A 19,373-nucleotide genomic window follows, 5' to 3' on the forward strand; every position below is an offset into this window, starting at 1 on the left:
ATAGACAGCATATGGTTGTTGATGATGTGTCACACACATGCCCAGATAAGGTTGTAAAATGACCGATCAACCAACCGCTGCATGACCAGCTCTATCCTCGCCTACTGTATCCTCACCCATCCCTTGTAGATTGTGAGCCTTCGCGGGCAGGGTCCTCTCTCCTCCTGTACCAGTTATGACTTGTATTGTTTAAGATTATTGTACTTGTTTTTATTTTTGTTTTTATTATGTATACCCCTCCTCACTTGTAAAGCGCCATGGAATAAATGGCGCTATAACAATAAATAATAATAATAATAATAATTTCCCAGTGAATGCATTTGTCTTGGTTGAAAGCAATGCTAAATTTGAAAAAACACATCAAAAATGCTACGTGTAAACATAGCCCAAGTGGTGGAGGAACATTTTTATTTTGGGTTATTTATTTTGCCTTACATACAAATCATTACCCTGGAAAGGATATTCTTTAACATATTTCCCAGGAAAATCCACTTTGGTTTTGTTTTTGTATGTTTTATTGTGTGCCTGTAAAAGTGGTGTAAGACTCTTACAACATTGTTCACAGCTGTGACCTGAGAGTCAGAAATGCTTCCAGGGGTATTTCCCATGATGATCCTATGTCATTTGAGCACTGTTCCCATCGATTTCAGATGTTTTTAGACCCTAAAATGACCCCCGGTGCAAAAATGCTCGGTTTTCCTATAAACTTACATTGGGCTCGTTGCTCGGGTCGGGGTCGAGCACCCGAGCATTCAAATTTGCTCGACCCGAACAATGAGCATTTTAGTGCTCGCTCAACACTAGTGAATAACAAGATGTGATTTCTTGTTAAAACATTTCCCACATTCTGAACATGAAAAAGGCTTCTCCCCTGTGTGAACTATCTGGTGCTTAAGCAAATCTGATTTCTGGTTTAACATTTCCCACGTTCTGAACAGGAAAAAGGCTTCTCCCCTGTGTGGGTTCTCTGATGGTGATAAAGATACGCTTTCCTGGTAAAACATTTCCCACATTCTGAGCAGGAAAAAGGTTTCTCCCCTGTGTGGGTGCTTTGGTGGTTAACAAAAAGTGATTTACGGTTAAAACATTTCCCACATTCTGAACAGGAGAACGGCTTCTCCCCTGTGTGAGTTCTCTGGTGGTGATCAAGAGACCATTTCTGGGTAAAACATTTCCCACATTCTGAACAAGAAAATGGCTTCTCCCCTGTGTGGGTTCTCTGGTGGTAATCAAGATGCACTTTCTGGGTAAAACATTTCCCACATTCTGAACAGGAAAAAGGTCTATCCCCTGTGTGGGTTCTTTGGTGGTTAACCAAAACTGAATTACGGCTAAAACATTTCCCACATTCTGAACAGGAGAAAGGCTTCTCCCCTGTGTGGGTTCTTTGATGTACAAGAAGATTCCATTTCTGAATAAAACATTTCCCGCACTGGGAACAAGAAAATCTATTCTCTGCTGTGTGAATTTTTTGATGTTTAAGAAAAGACTTTTTGAAAGTAAAACTATTTCCATATTCTGATTGTGAAAACGGCTTCTTTGCTGTAGGATCAGTTCGTTTTTTAATGATTATTTTGTAACTTTGACTTTCCTTAGTAGTCGGTAATGAACCAGAAGACAGAACCCGTTTCATAGGATCAGATGACAGATCTTTGCTGTGAAGGGATGATGGTATAGCTGGAGTAATGGCATTAACTTCAATTGTATTCTGTGTAATCTCAAAATTATCTGATTTAAAAATTGAAGATGTCAGCTGCCCCTCTGATCTCCTGGTACAGTAATCTGCTAAGAATAAAAACAATTATTATTTTTCAATTAAATATCCTGAAACTTAATATTTTTGAACATTTCTACTTAAACTGTCATTAAAAATGTCAAGGTATGTAAAAACTTTGATAAGGTGAACTCCGGAACTCAAAGTCAGTCTATATGCAATGAAGTTTTTAATTCATGGAAAAAATATAGACAGACATCTTTATTAGTGTTGAGCATTCCGATACCGCAAGTATCGGGTATCGGCCGATATTTGCTGTATCGGAATTCCGATACCGAGATCCAATACTTTTGTGGTATCGGGTATCGGTATCGAAACAACATTAATGTGTAAAATACAACATTAATGTGTAAAATAAAGAATTAAAATAAAAAATATTGCTATACTCACCTCTCCGACGCAGCCTGGACCTCACCGAGGGAACCGGCAGCGTTCTTTGCTTAAAATGCGCGCTTTTCCTTCCTTCCGTGACGTCACGGCTTCTGATTGGTCGCGTGCCGCCCATGTGGCCGCGACGCGACCAATCACAGCAAGCCGTGACGTAATTTTCAGGTCCTTCTAGGCATTCAGTATTTTAAAATTACGTTCCGGCTTTGTGATTGGTCGCGTCGCGGTCACATGGGCGACGCGACCAATCACAAGCCGTGATGTCACGGGAGGCAGGAAACGCGCGCATTTTTAAAATTACGTCGCGGCTTGTGATTGGTTGCGTGCCGCCCATGTGACCGCGACGCGACCAATCACAGCAAGCCGTGACGTAATTTCAGGTCCTGAATGCAGAAATAGGCATCAGGACCTGAAATTACGTCACGGCTTGCTGTGATTGGTCGCGTCGCGGTCACATGGGCGGCACGCAACCAATCACAAGCCGTGACGTAATTTTAAAAATGCGCGCGTCTCCTGCCTCCCGTGACGTCACGGCTTGTGATTGGTCGAGTCGCCCATGTGACCGCGACGCAACCAATCACAAAGCCGGAACGTAATTTTAAAATACTGAATGCCTAGAAGGACCTGAAAATTACATCACGGCTTGCTGTGATTGGTCGCGTCGCGGCCACATGGGCGGCACGCGACCAATCAGAAGCCGTGACGTCACGGAAGGAAGGAAAAGCGCGCATTTTAAGCAAAGAACGCTGCCGGTTCCCTCGGTGAGGTCCAGGCTGCGTCGGAGAGGTGAGTATAGCAATATTTTTTATTTTAATTCTTTATTTTACACATTAATATGGATCCCAGGGCCTGAAGGAGAGTTTCCTCTCCTTCAGACCCTGGGAACCATCAGGAATACCGTCCGATACATGAGTCCCATTGACTTGTATTGGTATCGGTATCGGATTAGATCCGATACTTTGCCGGTATCGGCCGATACTTTCCGATACCGATACTTTAAAGTATCGGACGGTATCGCTCAACACTAATCTTTATACGTTTCTGCTAGCATGCCTTTTTCAAGTTATGTCTGATGAAGTCATTAGTGTCCTCCTTGAAAGGGCTATATCACGAGCGCCAGCACACGCCGCCACCTGGACTTTACTTATCTTTATCCGGACAAGCACTACAGGTTCTCCCTGATTTAATCTTTTACCAGACTTCTTCCTTTTTTCAACCACTTTAAGTGGGAGCTGATATAGCCCTTTCAAGGAGGACACTATTGACTTAAAGGAAAGGTGCCGCATTTTATTTTTTGTATTAAAAATAATTGTTTATATAAACAATTATTTTTCATACAAACTTCCTTTTTTTAACTTTACATTTTTTCAATCGCTGGAAAAAAAATTTTTTTGATGGCACCTTCCCTTTAAAGGGCCACTGTCACCCCCCTCCAGCCGTGTTAAACTAAAAGAGCCACCTTGTGCAGCAGTAATGCTGCATTCTAACAAGGTGGCTCTATTAGTTTTTGGTTCAAGTATTCCTCAAAAAAAGCATTTTGAAACTTATCCAAAATACCTGTCTTTATCCAGGGAGGCGGGTCCTCACTCCCCAGCTTGAACCGCTACTCTGCCGTCACTCAAATCTTCAGGGGCTTTCAGTGCCGCCCCCTCCGCGCTTTTTTCACTTCAAAACCTGCGCTGTGTTTAAGCTCTGGCCGTCTGACGTCCCAGCCAGCTCTTTTAGTTTATAACGGCTGGAGGGGGGTGACAATTGCCCTTTAATCAGACATAACTTGAAAAAGGCATGCTAGCTGAAACGTTGCATAAAGGTGTCTGTCTGTATTGTTTCCATGAATTAAAAACTTTATTACATATAGACTGACTGAGTGCCGGAGTTCATCTTATCGGATAGACTTATTTTTTCTCCAGAGCACCTACATACACTGTGAGCACCCCTTATTTCAGTGATTGTAAAAAAAATTAATTATTCACAAAAAAAGACAGTTCACAATTTATTAGAAAACTTTATGGCATGAACCAGTGGAGCGTGGTGTTCAACTGTTTGTTCATTCTGGCTCCCAAATATGGAACGAAAAGCCACCAAACAATGTTGTTATGTAGGCAAAAATTATACCAATGAAAAGTTCTACTCATCTTACAAAAAACAAGTCCCCACTCAGGTCCATCACCTGTCAATGGAAAAACAGAGGTTTCTACATTAGTAGTGGCTTGAAAAGCATCATGGCTTCCATAAAGGGGTTAAAGAAGTTGATGATGGGCAAAACTGTGACTATAGAAAATAACACATCTACTGAAATAATCAAGCTGAACAGTCTTTTTAAGTATAAAAAAAAAATAAGTAACTAATGGCAAAACCTCTTCGGGGTAATTAGTTTATATTGCTAAGAGCCACTGCGACCCATACTCTATTGTAAAGTCCAATATTTTATATCACATTAATTTCAACAAGAAATATTGTTTTTACATAGAACTATTTATAAGGCTGGGTGAGCATGTTGCATATTTTCTTGCAGAAATTTCTGCAAGGTTTCTGCATCTCTTGTTACAAAAATGCAGCTGAAAATACGAGCGTTTTAAATCTGTTTTTTTTTCATGCGTTTTTGTAAATCCATAAAGCTAAATAAAGATATATTAAAAACATAATAATAATTGTTATGTCATTTTATTGTTCAACCTCTTCAGCCATATACACCCATTAATATTTAATAAAGGCACACACACCAGACTATGTAGGAAAATTAACATAATTAACCTACATATGCTGTAACAAAAAAGCAATTGTCAGAAATCTGCATGAAATGCAGTATCTGTTTATTTTTCATAAGATTTAAAAAAAAAAAATTGCGTGGGCTCCCGCATAATTTTCATAACCAGCAGAGAGAAAGCAGACAGCTGATGTGAATATTCTGGGAAGGAGCCAAGAGCCAAATGTTTGCAGGCTATTAATATCAGCACACAACCGTTTGCTTAGCCTTTACTGGCTAGTTTACTGGGGAACCCCAGAAAAAAAATTGTAATTGTGTCCCCCTATAAAATCGAACCAGCAAAGGCTAGGCAGACAGCTGCGGGCTGATATTAATAGCCTGGGAAGGGGCCATGGATATTGGCATCCCCCCAGGCTAAAAACATCAGCTCTCAGCCACCCCAGAAATGGCGCATCTTATAGATGCGTCAATTTTGGCACTTAGCCTCGCTCTTCCCACTTCCCATATTTGTGGGGTTGATGTCACCTTTGTGTTGCCAGGTGACACCAAGGCCACAGGTTAGTAATTGAGAGGCGTCTATAAGACACCTATCCATTACTAACTCAATAGTGATATTGTATAAAACACAGACACCCAGAATAAAGTCCTTTATTTGAAATAATCACATAGATTCCTTTATTCAATCAAAATTTACCATACTTACTGAACGCCTAATCCCCGACTCCCTCACCTCCTGCAAACCATCAAAAAATAATAAACCAACATATACAGTGCCTTGCGAAAGTATTTGGCGCCCTGGAACTTTTCAACTTTTTCCCCCATATCATGTTTCAAACAAAGATACCAAATGTAAATTTTTGGTGAAGAATCAACAACAAGTGGAACACAATTGTGAAATTGAACAAAATGTATTGGTTATTTTAAGTTTTGGTGGAAATTCAAAAACTGAGAAGTGGGAGGTGCAATATTATTCGGCCCCTTTACTTTCAGTGCAGCAAACTCACTCCAGAAGTTCATTGTGGATCTCTGAATGATCCAATGTTGTCCTAAATGCCTAATCATGATAAATATAATCCACCTGTGTGTAATCAAGTCTCTGTATAAATGCACCTGCTCTATGATAGTCTTAGTGTTCTGTTTGAAGCACAGAGAGCATCATGTAGACCAAGGAACACAATAGGCAGGTCCGTGATACTGTTATGGAGAAGTTTAAAGCTGGATTTGGATACAAAATGATTTCCAAAACTTTAAACATCCCAAGGAGCACCGTGCAAGCGATCATATTGAAATGGAAGGAGTATCATACCACTGCAAATCTACCAAGACCCGGCCATCCCTCTAAACTTTCATCTCAAACAAGGAGAAGACTGATCAGAGATGCAGCCAAGAGGCCCATGATCACTCTGGATGAACTGCGAAGATCTACAGCTGAGGTGGGACAGTCTGTCCATAGGACAACAATCAGTCGTACACTGCACAAATCTGGCCTTTATGGAAGAGTGTCAAGAAGAAAGCCATCTCTCAAAGATATCCATAAAAAGTATCTTTTAAAGTTTGCAACAAGCCACCTGGGAGACACACCAAACTTGTGGAAGAAGGTGCTCTGGTCAGATGAAACCAAAATTGAACTTTTTGGCAACAATGCCAAATGATATGTTTGGCGTAAAGGCAACACAGCTCATCATCTTGAACACACCATCCCCACTGACAAACATGGTGGTGGCAGTATCATGGTTTGGGCCTGCTTTTATTCAGCAGGGACAGGGAAGATTGTTAAATTTGATGGGAAGATGGATGGAGCCAAATACAGGACCATTCTTGAAGAAAACCTGTTGGAGTCTGCAAAGAGATTTGTCTTCCAACAAGACAATGATCCCAAACAAAGCAAAACCTACAATAAAATGGTTCACAAATAAACATATCCATGTCTTAGAATGGCCAAGTCACAGTCCAGACCTCAATCCAAACGAGAATCTGTGGAAAGAGCTGAAAACTGCTCTTCACAAATGATCTCCATCAAACCTCACTGAGCTCGAGCTGTTTGCCAAGGAAGAATGGGCAAGAATTTCAGACTCTCGATGTACAAAACTGATAGAGACATACCCCAAGCGACTTGCAGCTTTAATCGCAGCAAAAGGTGGCGCAACAAAGTATTAAGTTAAAGGGGCCGAATAATATTGCACGCCCCACTTTTCAGTTTTTGAATTTCCATAAAAATTTAAAATAACCAGTACATTTTGTTCAACTTCACATCTGTGCTCCACTTGGTGTTGATTCTTCTCCAAAAATTTACATTTGGTATCTTTATGTTTGAAGAATGATATGTGGGAAAAGGTTGAAAAGTTCCAGGGGGCCGAATACTTTCGCAAGGCACTGTAATACTGTCCTGTACGCCAGGGGTGGGCAATTAATTTTTCCGAGGGGCCACATGAGAGACCGTGATCATTTTGGAGACCCGAACCAATACCCTGAAATTAATTATGCTCAATATTAATATTGATATATTATAATTATTATATTATTGATAATTTTATTAATATTAATTGTATAACTTAATATTGAGCAGAATTAAGAATGCTGACATCCCCCTATATATCGTTTGAACCCGAACACAGCCTCTTCTGTAAATCGTATGAGCCCGCCCAAGAGCCCCATATATGCAGCATGAACCCCACACAGTCTCCCCACATATGCGACATGAGCCCCACACAGCCTTCCCCATATGCGGCATGTGCCCCGCAGAGTCTCCCCCCATATGCGGCATGAGCCCCGCAGAGCCTCCCCCATATGCGGCATGAGCCCCACACAGTCTCCCCCACATGCGGCATGAGTTCCACACAGCATCCCTATATATACTGCATGAGCCCCACACAGCCTCCCCATATACTGCATGAGTCCCACACAGCCTCCCACATATGAAGCATGAGCCCCACACAGCCTCCCCATATACTGCATGAGCCCCACAGAGCCTCCCCCATATGCAGCATGAGCCCCACACAGCATCCCCCATATGCAGCATGAGCCCCACGCAGCCTCCCCCATATGCAGCATGAGCCCCACTCAGCTACCCTATATATACTGCATGAGCCCCACTCAGCTACCCTATATATACTGCATCAGCCCCACACAGTATGAGCCCCACACAGCCTCACCATATACTGCATGAGCCCCACACAGCCTCCCTTTATACTGCATGAGTCCCACACAGCCTCCCTTTATACTGCATGAGCCCCACACAGCCTCCCTTTATACACTGCATGAGCCCCCCACAGCCTCCTTATCTACAGCATGAGCCCCACACAGCCTCCCTTTATACTGCATGAGCCCCCACACAGCCTCCTCATATCCTGCACGAGTTCCCACACAGCCTCCCCATATACTGCATGAGCCCCTACACAGCCTCCCTATATATGTGGCGCCCCTGAGGGTCCAGTCACCACAGAGTACTGCACCTCACCCAGAGGTGTGGGATTACGCTCTCAGGTAAGGAGGGGCACTGCACAGAATTACACCTGCATCCAACATCAGACAATTCAGTCAGGGCACCGGGACGAACCTAAGGGAGGAAGGTCTCATCTCAGACTGGATAGGAAAGGGTGTTGGAGGAGTGAGTGGGGTAGGTAGAATAGGGGTGGAGCTTGTTAGGAACATCAGCTAGGCTTAGATTGAGAGAGAAGTGGAGCTGAGCAGACGTGGGGGTCTGCAGCTCCTGTGAGACAGGAAAGAGTTCCGAAAGAGAGGGAACTGAAGGAAAGTGAAACGACAGAAAGAACTGAAGGAAGGGGTCTCAAAGGCACAGGTAGTGAGAAGTCCATCCATGGGGCTTGTATCCACACTGACCATCTTCAGGTGGAGGGACCAGGTCACAGTGAGGGACCGGCCCTCAAACTAGTGGAGAAACGAAGGACTCCGCTAGATAACTGGAGGCTGTGGCTTTTGCAAGAAGCACAGCCACCTCTGCACACATTCACTGGAAAGGCAGCCGTATAGGATTCAGGGAGGACTTAGCACTCACCGCCCGACAGGATCCGTGGCTGCTGGCTTGGGACACTGTGGCAGGCGCAGGGCAGGAAAGGTGAAACCAGCGCAGAAAGACGACCAGAGAAAGGAACATAGAAAGAGGGTTCTGGAAAGTGCACCCAATTTGCTTGAGAGCTGGCTGGACCACAAACCTGGAGGACACAGCACCCCAGCTAGGGCAACTGAGAACTGAGAGTAAAGCATTGGAAACTGCACCACGCTGTGTCCTCACATTTATTTACTGCGCCATCCACCCTGCACCACAGCTACCACAAGCACCATCATCATCAACTCTACAGCTGCTCTGGGACTAAAGCTGTGGACAGCTGTACTAACTCTGCTGCATTACCATCAGCCCCAGCGGTCTTTCCAAGCAGCATCGGCTAACATCTTACATTTGCCAAATACCACAGGTGGTGTCACGAACATTACATCAGACTTTATTCCCATCTTCATTAAACCCTTTTATTGGATGCCCAGGGCCATGGACCGGGTCACTGCTGCTGTGACACTCCCCTTTAAGAGAACTGGCCCGGTACCAATTTTCCCCACGGCCCTGGCGGGCGCTCCATATACACTGCATGTCGCCCCTATAGCTTCCCGATGTGCCGCATTTCGCCCCCATAGCCTCCCCATACACTGCATGTCACCCCCATAGCCTCCCCATGTGCCGCATGTCGCCCCATAGTCTCCCCATGTGCCGCATGTCGCCTCCATATGCAGCACCATGTGCCGCATGTCACCTCCATATGCAGCACCATGTGCTGCATGTCGCCTCCATATGCAGCACCATGTGCTGCATGTCGCCTCCATATGCAGCACCATGTGCCGCATGTCGCCTCCATATGCAGCACCATGTGCCGCATGTCGCCCCATGTGTGCAGCACCATGTCGCCCCAAGTGTGCACCACCATGTCACATCACACCCCCATAGGCTCCCTATGCCCACTCAAACAGCCCATACACATGGAAAAAAAATACACCACATACTCACCTCGGTCCCGTTCCTTGGCGCTCTGCTTCTCTCCCTGCCTCTGCTCACATGCTGATTGGTGGAGGAAGTGGCCGGTGTCAGCGGCGGGTGCAGCACACAGCCGCACATGGAGACAGCAAGAGGGCAGGCACCATGTGGCCTGTGGACATCTGATTTCCAGCCCCACGTCTCTCTCCGTCCGGACTGCAGGCCACACTTTGCCCAGGCCTGCTGTATGCCGTAGTCCATTTAATACCGATTGTCACACGACGCTCTCACGTGTAGAATAGTCACATCAGGAGATGTGACCGCTCTACCCGACCTCCGGCAATACACTGACAGCAGGTAATCGCTTCCGCAGTGTATCACTGCATTGCCATGAGAGTTCATCAGCTCCAGTGCTCTCACTTACGGCACTAGCGCTGTGTGAGAACGTTCCCACGCAGCGATGCCGTAAGAGAGAGCACCGGAGCTGATGAACTCTCACGGCAGCGCAGTGATACAGTGCGGGAACGATTACCTCCTGTCCGTATATCGCCGGAGGCCGGGTAGAGCGGTCACATCTTCCGATGAGACTGTTCTATATGCGAGATCACCGTGGGACAGTTGGCATTAAATGGACTATGGCAGACAGGGAGGATATGTTGGTTTATTAATTTTGATTGTTTGCAGGAGACGCGGGCATCGGGGGATTAGGCGTTCGATGTATGTATTTTGTGTGTGAATATGTAAATGTTTTGATTTACAAATGAACACAGGCGCTGGATGATGAGACTATTCTCCCATCATTGGCTCATGCTGTCTGTTATGTGTGACAAAGGACATAGCCAGATGGGAGTAGTAGTCCCATCAGATGGCGCCTGGGTACACACACAGACAGACACACACACAGACACACATTCTCCGCCCACACACTCTTCCTTCTGACATCATTTCCCTTTGACAATTTGCAGCATTTTTGGCAGCAAATCTGCAGCAAATACGCAACAAATCCACAAACCTTTTTACACCTGCATTTTTGCTGCAGATTTGACTGGCTCAATTGAAGTCAATGAGTCAAAAACTCTGCAGAAATGCAAAACGAATTGCCATGCTGCAGAAAATAAAATGCCGCAAATATGGATGGAAATTTACTGATAATGTGCAGAACACTTCAGGATTGTCATTGAATTCCCTTGCTTCAGTTTTCCAGTCCTTTTTTGTAGCATTTACGCAAGTAAAAAAATGCCGCAAAAATGCACTGGTGCACACAGCCTAATAGTGCAGATAAATTTAGATCTCAAGCATTTGGAAAAGACAATGGAGACCCTTTATAACCCCTTAACGACCAGAGGTATTTTAGGTTTTGCATTATCATTTTTTGCTCCCCTTCTTCCCAGAGCCATAACTTTTTTATTTCTTGGTAAATATTGCCATGTGAGGGCTTGTTTTTTGCGGGTTGAGTTGTACTTTTGAATGAGAGCATTGACTTTAACATATCGTGTACTGGAAAACGGGGAAAAAAAATCTAAGTGCGGAGAAATTGCAAAAAAAGTGCAATCCCACACTTACTAACTGATTTGCCAATATGATTCTCCAGGTTATTAGGAATTCATAGACACCAAACATGTCTTGATTCTTTTTTTTAATCTAAGTGGTGAAAAAAAAAATCCAAACTTTGTTAAAAAAAATTTTTTTAAAAATGCGCCATTTTCCGATACCCATAGCATCTCCATTTTTCGTGATCTTTGGATGGGGGTGGGCTGATTCTTTGCACGCCGAGCCGACGTTTTTAATTATTCAATTTTAGTGCAGATACGATCTTTTGATAGCCCGTTATTGCATTTTAACGCAATGTCGTGGCGACCAAAAAAAAGGAATTCTGGTGTTTTTACATTTTTCTCGCTACGCCGTTTATCGATCAGGTTAATCCTTTTTTTTTTTCTTGATAGATCGCTCCTATGTAGATGAATTACAGCATTGCTATGAGTGCCGGCCACAGGGTGGCGCTCACAGCAATCCGACATCAACAACCTTAGAGGTCTGCAGGAGACCTCTGGTTGTCATGCCAACGCATCGCTGACCCCCGATCACATGACGGGTCACCGATGGGCGGATTTCTGGTGCGATTGCCGGAAGAACATGTTAAATGCTGCTGTCAGCATTTGGCAGCGGCATTTAACGGATTAATAGCCGAGTGTGGATCGCGATTCCACCTGCGGCTGTTCCTTGCACATGTCAGCTGTTCAAAATATTCAACGCCAGAGCGGTAAAGCCAGTGTCTGAGAGCAGATATTAATAGCCTAGAGAGGGTTCATGGTTATTGGCCCCCCTGGCTAAAAACATCTGCCCCCAGCCATCCCAGAAAAGGCACATCTGGAAGATGTGCCTATTCTGGCACTTGGCCACTCTCTTCACACTCCTGTGTAGCGGTGGGATATGGGGTAATGAAGGGTTAATGTCACCTTGCTATTGTAAGGTGACATTAAGCCAGATTAATAATGGAGAGGCGTCAATTATGACACCTATCCATTATTAATCCAATAGTACTAAATGGTTAATAAAACACACACATGATTACAAAGTATTTTAATGAAATAAAGACACATGTTGTTGTAATATTTTATTAGACTCTTAATCCACCTGAAGACCATTGTCCTGAAACAAAGTTAAAAAAACAAACAACAATATTCCATACCTTCCGTCGTTATGTCCCACGATGTAAATCCATCTGAAGGGGTTAAATCATTTTACAGCCAGGAGCTGTGCTAATGCACTCGCTCCTGCCTGTAAAACCCCGGGTACTGAATGGAAAGCAGGGTGACCTGTAGTTACCTTGAGTTGCGGTGAGGCGCCCTCTGCTGGATGTCCTCATGAACTGGAGCCTTGGAAAAGTTCCCACGCTCGAGTTCATATGAGGACATCCAGCAGAGGGCGCATCACCGTGACTCAATGTAACTACAGGTCACCCTGCTTTCCATTCACGCCAAATTTTTCCGTGATTTAACCCTTTATTTTACAAGCTACAGCGCCCAAATTTTGCACATACACACTACTAACATTAGTAGTGTGGAATATGCAAAAAAAAATGGATATGAGATGGTTTACTGTATGTAAACCATGTCTCATTTCATGTCGGGTTTGTGAAGGAGAAATGAAAAGCCGGCAATTGAATTACCGGCTTTTCACATATCTCGCGCTGAATTAAATATACAGTATATATATATATATATATATATATATATATATATATATATATATATATATATATACACACACACACACACACACAGTGTATACATACTGTATATATGTTTTAACGAACATTTGAGCACATACATCCATTAGATGTCGGTTTTGCAAGCCTGCGAGAAAATCTCGCAGTACGGATGCCATACGGATTACATATGGAGGATGCCATGCACAAAATACTCTGTCACACCCTGCCTACGGAGGACATACGGATCACTATTTTGGGAACATTTCTGCGTATTACGGCCGTAATAAACGGACCGTATTTACATACGCTGAGTGTGACGCCGGCCTTAAACTATCGTACAGAAGAACAGTTAAAAAACAAAACAGTTTTTTTATTCTATGATACATCCCCAACAACAACGTATGTATGAGCGGAGAGCTCAAACACTTAACCAGAGTTGCACTCATTTATGGTGAACAATTGGAGCCATTATGAATCCTGACCAGAAAAGTAGAGTATTAGTGCTCCCCATTTCAGGAGAGATTGTGAATTAGGCCGGCGTCACACTGGCGTATTGCATCGGATGCGAGAGCATTGGATGCGATATGCTAATAACCCTCGGCTCTGGCGGCTGCGAGCAGGAGCCAAGTGTCACGAGTTTGTGTTCCGAGCCTCTCACAGAGCGGATTGGAGCACAGCTGCGGAGGAGGCGGAGAAACTAATTTCTCCATCTCCTCCACTGCAGGGGTCCGCGTATAACGCACATCACTCGGATGATATCCGAGTGGTGTGCGCTGTCTCACTCGCACCCATAGGCTCATATGGGTGCGAGTGAGCCGATAGTCGGCCGAGTGTCGGTGACAATCGCAGCATGCTGCGATTGTCTCGGACCGAGGAAAATGGCTGACAAAAAAAAAAGAAAATCAGCTGCTGGGAGCTGCCCCATAGATTAACATTGGTCCGACTGCAATGCGATTTTTTTTTCATATTGCACTCGTCCACTTAATCAGAATTCCTGAGGATTGAAAACAATGTAATTTATGACGTAGAGTGAATCTATGAAACCAGGGCTCGAGCCATGCCAACACATTTCCTGCGGGGGTGAATAAATGTATACTAACTATTGAACCCATTCTATGCCCAGGTGGTGAGCATTTATATTGGTATATGGTCTCCATCCTGGTATGTGCTGCTACCATCTTGCGCCCCCATCCTGTCATATACTGGTCCCATCCTGTGCCCTCATCCTGTTTTGTGCACCTTCATCTTGTCATGTTCTACTCTCTTCCTGCGCCCTCATCCTGTCATGTGCTCCCATGCTGCGCCCCCATCTTGTCATGTGGTGCTCCCATCCTGCGCCCCCATTCGGTCATGTGGTGCTCCCATCCTGTGCCCCCATTCTGTCATGTGCAGTAAAAAGTCACTGGCTTGCTGCGCTGATGTATTTTATATATACTGTTATGCTGTAAGAATTAGGCTGCACTCAGATGTCACCCGAGTGCAGTCCTATTTAAGTGTGACGATTCAAAGAGGAAAAAACGGAGAGTGGACCCTCTAGACCGCGATGACGAACCCCTCACAGACGAGCTGACCAGATAGACCGTGCCTATACAGGGAGAGTTAGGGGCAGGCCCGTGAGGGACTATCGCCACGGAAGCTGGAGGACCAGGATGGGAGAAGACCAAGAAGAGGCGGAGATAGTAGGACCACAGGATAGGTGAGTACTGCAGAGAACCAGGACTGATGGGTAAAACAGGACTGATGGGTAAAACAGGACTGATGGGTAAACTGCAGCAGTACAGGGACTGGCGGAGGAACTGAGGAAACGCAGAGGCAAGCAGGATACAGGAAAGACAGGATAAACCCAAAGTCAGAGGGAAAACGAACTTCACAGAGACTAAGAGCGGCCAGGAACACCTGAAGGAACAAATGATAACCAGGCACAGAGGGACGGCAGGAAGCAGTTTAAATACCTAAAGGCAGGGTAGCGCTTCCGGGTAACAGAACTCCAGAACCATAGAGAGGACAATAAGGAGAACCGACTTCCAGGTACTAGTCCTCCAGGACCATAGAGGAGACGAAGAGGAGCGCCAACAGAAGATCAGAAGTGCACATGCACAGCACTGAACCTGGTATGCGCACGCGCACGAGAAGCAGAGGCCGGGAGCGAGCGAGGAGGCGGCAGCAGCGGTATGATAGTACCCCGTCTTTACATCCCTCCCTCCTCTTTAGGCCAGAAAGAAACGTAGCTAAAATTCGGGGAGCCTGAATATTCTCCCGAGGCTCCCAGGATCTCTCGTCAGGACCGAAACCCTTCCAGTCGACCAAAAACAAAGTTCTACCTCTAATTTTTTTTCATGGCCAAAATGTCCTTAACCTCAAAAACATTGTCTGCGGAAACAGGCGAAGGTGAAGAAAGAGTCGAGGTATAAAACCAATTAAAAACTACAGGCTTAACTTCCGGGGGCGGAGCCAATTAAGATGGCCGCATTTTAGAAGCGCTCCCTGTCAACAAGAAACTCAATCTGAAATCATCCCAGATTACAACCCTCTAATACTGGCAGATTATATTGGTTGAGATTCGCCATGAAAGGAGGATCATAGGGGTATGCGCATTATTGTACCCGGGAGTCCCTGCCGTCTACTATCCTTCCTGGGGAGAGAGACCTGACCTGAGGCCTGAGAGTGAGACACGTGGAGGCGTGAAAGTGCCCAGAGATACCTGGCTGAGAAGCAGGATCCGTGGTTCCTGAGCGATTGGGCTCTAGTTGTGGCCGGAGAACGACTGAGAGAGACGTGGAGGAGTCGCGGCTTCACAGAGGAACGAACGGGAGCCGGAGGACGCGTAGGTGCTACACTTGACCGGCGCACCTACCAGACGGACCTGGTCAGCCTTGGGTGAGACCACTGGAGCGGAGCGAAGTACCCGACAGGCGAGGTGGCGGTGAGAGGCTCTATACGAGCTGAAGGCAGAAAGATATCGCGGCTGTGGTGTGGAGGTGCCTTCCCGCCATATTAAGCTTAAGTTTGGGGCTGGACATTTGACCCTCTGGTGTAGTGGCTGATTCCGGAGTTTGCCTTGATCTGGGGGGAGCCATTGGAGGTGAAGTGACTGGCAGGGCGGAGGTGAGCGGAGTCGTCTTGCTCAACTGACTATATATTGTGGTTCCAGTGAGTAAAGGGCCCTCCTGACTTGTTAAGCCCTTGTTAGCTTGCTGGCTGCCCGTGGCGTCCCCTAGGCTCTATCGTTTCAGCCAGGACCTTGTCTCAGCCCTGAGTGAAAGCTCCTTGGAATCTTCCTGGAAGAAGGATAAGGACTTCCTTAACATTGGGAAGCATAGGCAGAGCCAATTTCATTTTCTATTGAACTCTTTCTTTTAATTTTAAGTTTCTTTTCTTTTTTCTTTTTTCTTTTTACATTTTTGTAGCTGTAGTTCCTCCCCTTATAATTTTATTTCCCCTTTTGGGTGTGTGACGGGTGGCTTTGTGGGGGGGGGGGAAGGGAGAGAGCAGTCTCACTATATTCTGCTTTGTGACAGAAAAATAAGGGAGGCAGTGAGACAATAGCCATTAGCTCGCATTGGTTCTGCCCTCTCCTTTTCCCGCCCTTTGTGGATAGCACTTAGAGTCGCAATTTAGGTTTTGTTGCCCAACAATGCCATCTAGTGGTCCTTTTCCTTTAACACTATAGATTCCTATCACTGCATTGTGGAAACCTATTGTACCTATTGTGTTTCTTTTTATATATGGCTGGTTACAATATTTAGGCTCAATAACACCTGATATATTGCTTATATTAACAGGAGGTTCATATTTACTAAACCTTTTTGGCAGTTATTTAGCCATATAAATAATTACTTTATTTCTGATGTGATCCCTCTCTACTGGGCAGATTGGATTCTCTGTCCCCACTATCGCTATTTTAGAATCCTAATCTAGTTCGCTTGAACAATAGAGGTAGCTGAATCTAATTGGTCTATAACCAAGGCTTATCACTGAAGCCCCTAGTGTTGGGGGAGTCTTGGTGTTATTGCATTATGGAGAAGTATCTGGAAAAAACGCAAACACCTTCACAGAAAGGGGTTATGACTAGACGGACAAAAAATAAAAATAAAAATGGACAGGAGGTGGAGCTTCTGGTTGAAGGGTCTCTTGATCAAATGTGGCTGGAGGAGGGGTCGCAGGACGCCTCTGATTCGCAGCTCCCACCCGGGCCTCACACTGCTACGGCTCAGGCAGTATCGAATATTCTCCTCCCATATTTTGACAAAAAATTTGAAACCTGGAATAAGGCCCTTGAGGCAACAGTAACTGCTGTGTCGGCTAATACATCTCGGATTACAGTAGCTGAGCAGCGGATTAGTGATGTGGAGGACACAGTGGTGAATACCCAGACCACGGTGGAGGCACAAAAGATTCTTATTGGTTCTTTGTTGGACAAAGTTGAGGACCTTGAGAATCGTAGCAGGAGGTCCAACCTCAGGTTTATTGGCATCCCCGAGAGTTGCAGGGGTGCGGACCTTATTCGGTTCCTCACGATTGACTTGATGGCGGCCCTCCAGCTAGAGCCTGGCTCTTCTAGACAAATTGAGAGGGCACACCGGGTGGGACCGGAGAGGAGAGAGTCTGGTGCGAGACCTCGCCCAGTCATTACTAAATATTTCCATTACCATGACAAAGAAAGGGTTCTGGCAGCAGCTAGGAAACTTAGAAATGTTACTATTCAGGGGTCTAAGATCTTGGTGTTTCAGGACTTCTCGGCAGCTATCTCCCAGCGTAGAAGGGAGTTTGGCCCGGTTTGTCGGCTCCTCATTGATCAGGGGGTCCGTTTTGCTTTGGCTTATCCGGCTAGACTCCGAGTAACCTTGGGCACAGAGACAAAGGTGTTTGAAGACCCTAAGCTTGCTTTAGATCAGCTGAGACGAGATCTTGCTCCCCCAGACACTTGAATCACATCTTAACATTTGGGATGGGACTAGATGTGATACTAATAGACTTTTCTTTAAATAAGTCAAAATGACAAGGAACATGAGATATATAGTAATGATGAATATACTTTGGTTAACATTAATTTTTTATAACAGCATGAAATTGGTTACTATGTTTTTGTATAAGTGTATTGTTGCTAATGATGTCACACACCTATTTAATTTAAGGGGTCGCGGAGCAGCTGGGACTCCGAAACCCTATATGTTATTATGCATTGGAAGTACTCTGCTTTTACGCCACTTCTATCCACCATGATGGCACCTTCGCAATTACTGAGTCGGAAGGGGATAGGTAATCCTTTAAAAATTTTATCATGGAATGTGGCGGGCCTCAATTCGCCAGTAAAACGGCATCGTGTACTACAGGCACTCAAACGAGCCAAACCTGATGTTATATTCTTGCAGGAAACCCATTGGTCGCATAAAGATGCATTACATTTGAGAGATAATTGGCTAGGCCAGACTTATGCTACCACATACTCATCCAAAAAGCGGGGAGTGGCCATAGCGTTTGCTAGACACTTACGGATAATCCCGGGAGATATAGTCAGTGACCCTCAGAGCAGATTTCTTCTTATGAAAGTGACCATTGAAGATACCCCCTACTCATTATTGAACATTTATGCCCCGAATGTTGACAACGCTGCCTTTTTTGCCTCCGTTTCCCAGATGATCTTAACGGAAAACTTGCCTAATCTAGTGGTGGGAGGCGATCTTAATGCTGTGCTAGATCCTCAATTGGATAGATCCATGGGTTTGCCTACTTCCTGCTCTGGTTCGGGACCTGGCCTGATTAATCTCATGCGTGACACTCCTTTGGTGGACATATGGCGAGTGTTGCATCCGACGGAGAGAGATTATACCTGTATGTCTAAGGCACATAAATCCCTCTCACGCATTGATATGTTCCTGGTTGGTGAGTCCCTTTTGTCAGAGGTGGTAGAAGCAACTATAGGGGATGCTGGGATCTCTGACCACACACCTATTATTTTGCTTCTTCGCTGTGGCCGTAACGCACATCAGCCAGGAACATGGAGATTCCCAGCCTATTTGGCTAAGAGCAGAGAGTTTGAGACGTTCCTCAAACAGGAATGGGGTAATTTTCTTGATGACAATATTCAGCATTGGGATGATCCTGTACTCATGTGGGAGACGGGCAAGGCAGTTATGAGGGGGAGAATTATAGCATATGTGGCAGGGAAAAAGAGAAAGACTGGACAGGAGACGAGAGACCTCCAGACTATGGCCATACTAGCCTATAGACGGTACCTGGGATCTGCTGATCCAGAGGATTGGACACAATGGCAGGATGCTTTATCATTACTAAATGCACATTTGACTAAGAT

At 45.1% G+C, this 19,373-nt stretch overlaps 1 protein-coding gene across 2 annotated transcripts in view; it reads right to left on the reverse strand.

The window, feature by feature from the left end:
• Positions 1 to 392: 392 nt before the first annotated feature.
• The window catches only part of LOC143767970 (uncharacterized), a 44,157-nt gene continuing 25,176 nt past the window's right edge, over positions 393 to 19,373 (reverse strand). Inside the window, exon 7 of one of the 2 annotated variants that reach the window (XM_077256557.1) lies at positions 393 to 1,782. In XM_077256557.1, the coding sequence (XP_077112672.1) occupies positions 914 to 1,782 (869 nt within the window). In that variant the 3' untranslated portion in view covers positions 393 to 913. Of the gene's footprint in view, positions 1,786 to 19,373 lie in introns of both variants that reach the window. The other variant, XM_077256556.1, reaches the window with a different exon arrangement.

The sequence above is a fragment of the Ranitomeya variabilis genome, chromosome 4, assembly GCF_051348905.1.
Source record: "Ranitomeya variabilis isolate aRanVar5 chromosome 4, aRanVar5.hap1, whole genome shotgun sequence".
NCBI classification, from domain to species: Eukaryota; Metazoa; Chordata; class Amphibia; order Anura; family Dendrobatidae; genus Ranitomeya; species Ranitomeya variabilis.